The sequence below is a fragment of the Panicum virgatum genome, chromosome 3N (assembly GCF_016808335.1).
Source record: "Panicum virgatum strain AP13 chromosome 3N, P.virgatum_v5, whole genome shotgun sequence".
Lineage (NCBI taxonomy): Eukaryota > Viridiplantae > Streptophyta > Magnoliopsida > Poales > Poaceae > Panicum > Panicum virgatum.
The window spans coordinates 23,637,270-23,644,261 of record NC_053147.1 but is presented as its reverse complement, the minus strand read 5'-3'; the positions used below and the strand labels follow the sequence as shown (position 1 = coordinate 23,644,261).

Sequence of the window (6,992 nt, the reverse complement as noted above, 5' to 3'; positions counted from 1 at the left end):
AAGTAGCAGAGTTTCGCCCTCATGAATACATGTGTTGAGTACAGGTTGGTTAGGGGGTATTTATACCCCTAACCTTTGTTACATAATGACCATGATGCACCTACCTGCCCAAAATATTCTGCGAATATCCCGGGCCGTAGATCATTTCATACAGGTTGGAGTGTACAAATTGTCTACCCTATCCGATTCGTAACCGAGACGCTACTCCGAAGCTTTGAGTCAACCTTCGGGTCAGCGGTTGACCTCCGTTTGCCTTCTTGGACCTTCGGTGTCTTCCGGGGACCTTCGGCTGACGGGGTCACCTTCGGTCACGTCCTCCGACCTTCGGTACAGAGGGTAACCTCCGTTCTTCAGCGACCTTCGGGACAAAGGGTAACCTTCGTTCTTAAGCGACCTTCGGGATCTTCGGTCACCAGGACCTTCGGTCACCAGGACCTTCGGCTCCCGTTGTGTAGCTTCGGGCAACCTCCGCTATCCGAGAAGGTGACCCCCAACACTGCCTCCATTGTTTCCCCCACATTGCCTTGTTTTCCTCTTTTTAACTTTTGTTTGGAAAAAGAAACTCCCTCAACAGAACCGATTCTTGCTTGTTTTCAGATCATCCGTAGCTTCAAAGGAAGACATTGTGCTGGTAGTGTGAAGCAATGCATACGAATGTGTGGTATATTGGAAATTGAACCCTTTTTAGCTTGCAAGTTTTGGGTGTCGGCCACTGAAACTCGATGCTCCTAAAACTAAAAAGAAAGAGAAGGGCCCAGTTCTTGTATTTTAGTTTGCTATGATACACATGGTAGTATAAGAAACAAAAGATTGTAGATTGGATGAAGATCAGATTAGTATGTACATCCAAACAAATGTTACAGAACCGATTATCTGCAGGTCAACGTTATGGTGAATCAGTTTATCAGGCTATGCAGTAATGCAGGGCACTATGTGAAAATGTTAGATGGCTTATATCTTTGAAAGACAAATGGGAGATAATATCGTAGAGTTTTGTAAAGCTGCTAGATGTTTATCTTCATGTCTTGTCAAACAGCTTTGATTGTCTTGCTTTAGTTCATCTTCTTGCTCTCGCCGCTTGGCTTTACTTTGAGTTCCTAGAGTTCAGAAGCAAGCAAAGCAAGCTGACCGGACTGAATAACGTCATTTCCACATCTGTGTTCGCCTGAGGCCTGAGTGCCTTCTCAGTTAAGAAGAATGAGATTTGTTCCCTTTACCAAATCATGACTTTGACTTCAAGTGGGTTTTATTCTCTCATTTTATACTCTGCATCCAGTAGCACTTTTCTTTTTCGAGAATACTGGTCTATCAGTACTTATCATAGACAATTCTTCAGTGATGTAATTGCAGTAGGACTCTGCTATTGACATCTACTAGAAAATATGTCGAAAATTCTACGGTTCTTCGGTAATAAACTGTATATGCAAGTAAAGGAATTACTCTACCTACACACATGGCTAAGACAATGATAATGTACTGAAAACAGCCAATGCTCAAAGTTCAGATGTCATTCATTTGAACAAGATCATCATGACACAGGGTGGCCAACAGCAGAAGTTTCAGTATTCACAAAATTTTCAGGACACGTTGCATCATTGTACAATCATCAGGATTTATGGCGCTATCATCCTCTGCAAATCTCGACCCGCTCGTCGAGGCCGTCGGACTCCGCGGCGATCTTGGACGCCGCCGACGAGAGGAACCGGAACCCGGCGTCGCTGGCGCTCTTCCTGACCGAGGCCAGCTGCTGGGACTTCTTGCAGTAGGCGATGAGCCCCTGGATCGGGTTCTCCACCTCCGAGCTCGCGCTGCTGCTCCTCCTCAGCGCCGGCCCGGCGCCGTCATCGGACTCGCTGGAGGTCCGGACCGACGAGCTCGACGACGAGGAGCACGATGACGACGACGACGACAGCGCGGGGGCGGGGGACATCTTGTTCGATGATGAGTACCGGACGATGACGCTGGAGAAGGACCTCCTGTGGCCGTGCTCGCGTTCCTTGAGCCGCTCTGCCGTGGGTGTAGCACGGCCGCTGCCACCGCCGGCGCCGGCGCTGTGCGAGGCGATGCACCCGCTGCTTCTGACCTGGCCGAACGGGTTCTTCCTCCACGGCCTGAGGTGGCCATGGCCGTGGGCGAGCTCCTGGACTCCCCTCGCCGCCCCAGGAACGCTCCTGTCATCCTGGCTCCCCGCCTTGGCTGCGAATATCGTCTTGAGGTAGGCCTTGGACGCCTTGAGCTTGAGGCCGAGGTTGAGCTGCCGCATGAACTTGAGCTTCCTGGACCACGGCTTCCTCTCCCCGGCGGCCGCCGCCGCCGCGGCGCCCGCCAGGCCGGCCGCGTACTCCTGGAAGTACTCCTCGACGTTGAGCTCCCCGCTGACGTAGCACGAGTTGGCCGGCGACGCGTTGCACGACTCGTACGGCGTCGCGGGCGCGGTGCTGAATCCGCCGAGGGCCTCCCTGGCGCCGCCCCTGGAGCGGCCGCCGTCGCGGCCGTCGAGGAGCTCCTCCACCATCTGGATGCGCGGCGGGAGGTGCAGCGGCAGCAGCTTCCCCTTGTAGAAGAGCTCGTCCGCCGGCGACGCCAGCGGCTCCCCCCACCGGTCCAGCGGCGCCGACATGAACTCGAACTCCCGCGCCGCGGGCGCCGAGCTCAGGTCCATGTCGATGTAATCCTCCTCCCCTTCCTCCTCCCGCAGCGCCTCGCCGTCCCCCTCCTCTCGCCTCCCCTCCATCGTATCGCTCGTGTTTCTTGGCCTGTCACCGGAACCGGAGCCTGCCTGTGCGACGATTCTTCAGAGCCGAACAAAAATGGCTGACGAATCGACGGAGGGGGGGTTTATAAACCGGCGGGCTCGCTGCACGGCCTCGTGCTTTCCAGGGGCCCTACCATCTCCCGCATGATCTGCTTCTTGTTCGCGGCGGCAGCCACTGCCCGGCCGTCGCTGTCCCTCCATATCATTGCTCCATCCCTGGCTTTGGCGCCTTCTTTTCTGAAGGAAACCCGGCTTTGGTGCCCGGCTGCCCTGCGCGACTACTGCTGATTAGGGGGTGTGTGCCGTGCCCTTTTGCTTTTTTGAACGGCCTTCCCTCTCGTTCTCTGTGGAAGTGCAGGGTGTGCATGCGTCTCGTCTTTCCATTGCTGCCTCGCTCGTGCCACTTCCTATCGGACAGGCGCCAACTATGCGCTGCTGCCTACTGGTGCTGGGTAGTAGAAAAATGTCACTATTGGATCACTCGGGGTACTGTGCAATTTTTGGCAATGATCGCTTGGAGTAACGAGCAGGTACGGACGATACGCAGGATCTGTGTACTGGGATCCCCATCCCTTGGGTTGCTGTACACGCATGTTCCCGACTAAAATGTGCCCAAATCTTTGGATGCTACGCTAAAATTGCTGATGCTACGGCCAGTTTTTTTTCGAATTCGAAATGGGCTGGGCCGCGGCTCCGATCGTGGGACGGGAGCAGAGAGCACGGAGCGAGGGGCAGAAGACGAGCAGTGGCACGCTACAGAGACCACCAGACCTCGTAGGCGTGCGCGTTTGTCCACGGCGCCGCGCTAGTCCGTTGAAGTGTGTGAAGGCGCCATCACTCGCTCATCAATGAGCAGTGCAGTGCGGCCGCTCAGGATTCACTATTCACTGTAGTAGGGTCTAGATTTATCAGATGAGCAGGTATTGTGATCAAGGGCTGGCAGCACGGATTAATAAAGCCAGTCTTAGTGCACGTTATCTAGATCGGGAATTAGATAATTTATCAGATGAGTTTTATAGTGATGAAAATGAAACTCTCCTCACATCTCATGAAACTCTAGTTTTCTATCTCCTTAACATGTCAGTAAAATTAATAATATTTAATGGTATGAAATCTTTCGTCAAACTCCATTAAGACTGGCTCAAGATGGAAATCCAGCTCCACGAGATAAATGAATGCAAAGGTGAGACTATATGACTGACTTTCGGATCAAAACCGAGCGCCGATGACAATTGCAGCAGGACCGTACATCGCTGCCGCTAGTTCTCTCTTGTCTCTTTAGCTTCGTTACCCCCCATACTGCATGGTAATTTAGTTCTCTCTTGTCTCTATGGCACTGTTTAGATAAGACCCAATAAACCCCGTAAACGCAAAAAAAAACATCACATCGAATATTTCGACACATGCATGGAATACTAAATGAAGTCTATTTACAAAACTTTTTGCATGGATGGGCTGTAAATCGCGAGACGAATCTAATGACCCTACTTAATCCATGATTTGCAACAGTAATACTACAGTAACCATCCACTAATTATTGATTAATCATGGATTAATTAGCATCATTAGATTCGTCTCGCGATTTACAAGCCATCTGTGCAAAAAGTTTTATAAATAGATTTCATTTAGTACTTCAAATTAGTAAGATTCATTTACAAAAAATTTTTGCAACGGATCTAAACACGGCCAATGTCAAGTAGGATAGGATCAGCAAATCGAAGGGCCATGAGTTTCTGCAGACAACGTACTGTCCCAATCCCAGTGGCTAGCAACCTAGGCCCTATTTAGATCATAATCCGTAAACCCCGTAAACACAAAAAAAAACATCACATCGAGTGTTTGGACACATGTATGGAGTACTAAATTAAGTCTATTTACAAAAAAAAAATCATGAATGGACTGTAAATCGCGAGACGAATCTAATGAGCCTACTTAATCTATGTTTTGCAACAGTGGTGCCACAGTCGTTCTTCCCCGAATTGGGGGCGTGCAGTGGCGGGCTACTGTGGAAAGTACATTGTGTTCCACTGGAAAGTGAGGTGCCGGGCGTGGCGGCCGTCCTGGGCGTTGTCCTTGGTCCTACGGAGACCGCGCCGATATCCTGGCAGCACCAGCGGGCGGCATGGTGGCTCCTGTAGAGGGTACGTCCTCCAGGCGTGGCGTGGCAGCGTTCCGAGGGTCCTGCAGGTCGGGGTCTTGATCTGTTCAAAGCTCGGGCCGCACCCGGGGGTCGCGCCCATACCGTCCGAGGGTCCTGCAGTGAGGAAAGTACGAGGAGTAGGCAGCACAGTAGAGGGACCAGCGGCGAGCACGTCCGCACAGCACGTCGCAGGTTCCCACAGTGTAGCCACAGCGCCGAGGAGCAGTGACCGGATTGGCGAATGGTACTGCGGGTGTTGTTGCTGTGCGGAGTGGCGGCCTGACGCCGTCTGATCCGGGTGCTGCGGCGGAGTGGTTGGCATTTAATGCTCCCGTATGGCGGACGTGCGAGCGGTTGGCCATTTTGTCCTTTCTGTCGAGGGGTGGCCTCGAGCGAGGTGGAGACGCGGGGCGCCTGTCGAGGGTCTCGGCGGGGAGCCCTCGAGCGAAGCGGAGATTGTTCCGTAGATTTGTGGAGGTTTGGATGGGCCGCACTGCGTCTTTGGGCCCTGGATTGGGCTTCTTTGAGTCCTTTCCTTTCCTTTGGATCGGAGGGAGGCCGTAGGCCTTCGTGGGCCGTGTTTTACGTTTTAAGGGTGATTTAGTCCCCTGGTTAGGGTGCCCCTAATCATGGTACCCGACTGTAGCCCCCAAGCCTTTGTAGGGATGAGCATCAGCCCAGTAGAGGCTTGACCTCTCGAGGGCGTGACTCGGGTGTTGACCGTGGGGGTCTTTGTTTGCCCGGGGTGTGACGGTGTCCCGGAGAGCGTTGTTGGAGGAGATTGACCCGAGGGCGAGGTTCGTCGTTGGAGAACCAGTGAGGAGGCCACTCCGAGTTGTCTATGCAGATCATAGTCGCCTCGAGCACCATGGTGTTGCCGCTGGGGGCGTCGCCAACGCGCCGATGGGGGCGTTTGAGCTGGTCTGAAAAGGATTTTGATCCCCGAATGTGTGAGGTTCCTCCGTGGGGGCGCGTCAGCGCACCCGCGGGTGTAGCCCCCGAGGCCTTGAAGGAGTGCTTGCACTAGTCCAAGGGCTATATGTGTCGCCCTGCATGGTTGATTAATTGGGGTGACTGCCCATCTTCATTCTCAGCCGGCCTCGACGTTCCTTTCAGCCGGCTTCGGTGTTTTCGTGCTGGGGCAGCGACCCGTGATTCTGTTGAACCATCTGGCCTACGCGTGTTGAGTGCGGGGGGTTTGGTTAAACATGTGGAACTCCACAATCGACGGTTGCCGATTCATTCGAGGGTGCGACCTGAGACGCGGCGTGCGAGGAGCCCCCGAGCCCTGGCCTACGTGAAGACATTCAGGGGACCCTCGACTTTTATTACGACCCTTGTCGCCCTTCCGCAGGGAGGAGGGGTGAAGCGCACCATGCTACCCATGCCCGGGCCGCGAGCTATGGCTGCTTCAGTGAGCTGTTATCGGGTGGTTCAAGTGGACGTCCGTGCCCCATTCGGTAAGGGTCGGCTTATGGTCCATGGACACGTCATATAAAGCGCTCGCAAAGGTTCGCTAGGCGGGGCTCGGACCCATTCTATAGGGTCCGAGGGCTCGGTGCTCCCCCTCGATGGGATCGCCTGCTAGGCACCCTCGACTGGCCTTGAACACTACGTCGGATATCTCGAACTCTGCATTCGAGGGTAGCTTGTACGGCACATCTGTGCAGTCCCTGACTCTGGTGATCTGGGGCACCTGTCGAACCCTCAATGGGCCAGGCTTCGAACCCCTGATCAGTAAGGCCTCGAAATTGACTTCCTTCGACGGTACGATATCCCTGGAGGGAATATTCCGTAACGGTTCGTTTAAACGGCGTGGAGTCGCCGGTCATGCGCGCGGGTCTCCCGCTAGTTGTGGACGACGTGGCCTAGTACGCGCGGGCTGTGCGGGCGCACCCTTTTCAGGCGGCTGCCTTGGGTAGTCGGAGAGGCGTGGGCGGCGGCTGGGGGATGGGACGGTGCTACTGTCCCGCCACGCCCGTCGGTTACTATGCCGTAATTATTGTTGGGTGCGCGCGTGGGGGACTCCGCGGTCGTGGGGCCTAGCTGTCAGCGACAGCAAAATCTACTGCATTCAATGCGGTGGATTCGGGTTGC

General features: G+C 54.2%; 1 protein-coding gene across 1 annotated transcript; it reads right to left on the bottom strand.

Moving 5' to 3' along the window:
- Positions 1–1,490: 1,490 nt before the first annotated feature.
- Positions 1,491–2,957, bottom strand: LOC120667440 (probable membrane-associated kinase regulator 4). The gene has a single exon (XM_039947511.1). The coding sequence runs from the start codon at positions 2,732–2,734 to the stop codon at positions 1,625–1,627; it is 1,110 nt and encodes a 369-aa protein (XP_039803445.1). The 5' UTR covers positions 2,735–2,957; the 3' UTR covers positions 1,491–1,624.
- Between the last annotated feature and the right edge of the window lie 4,035 nt (positions 2,958–6,992).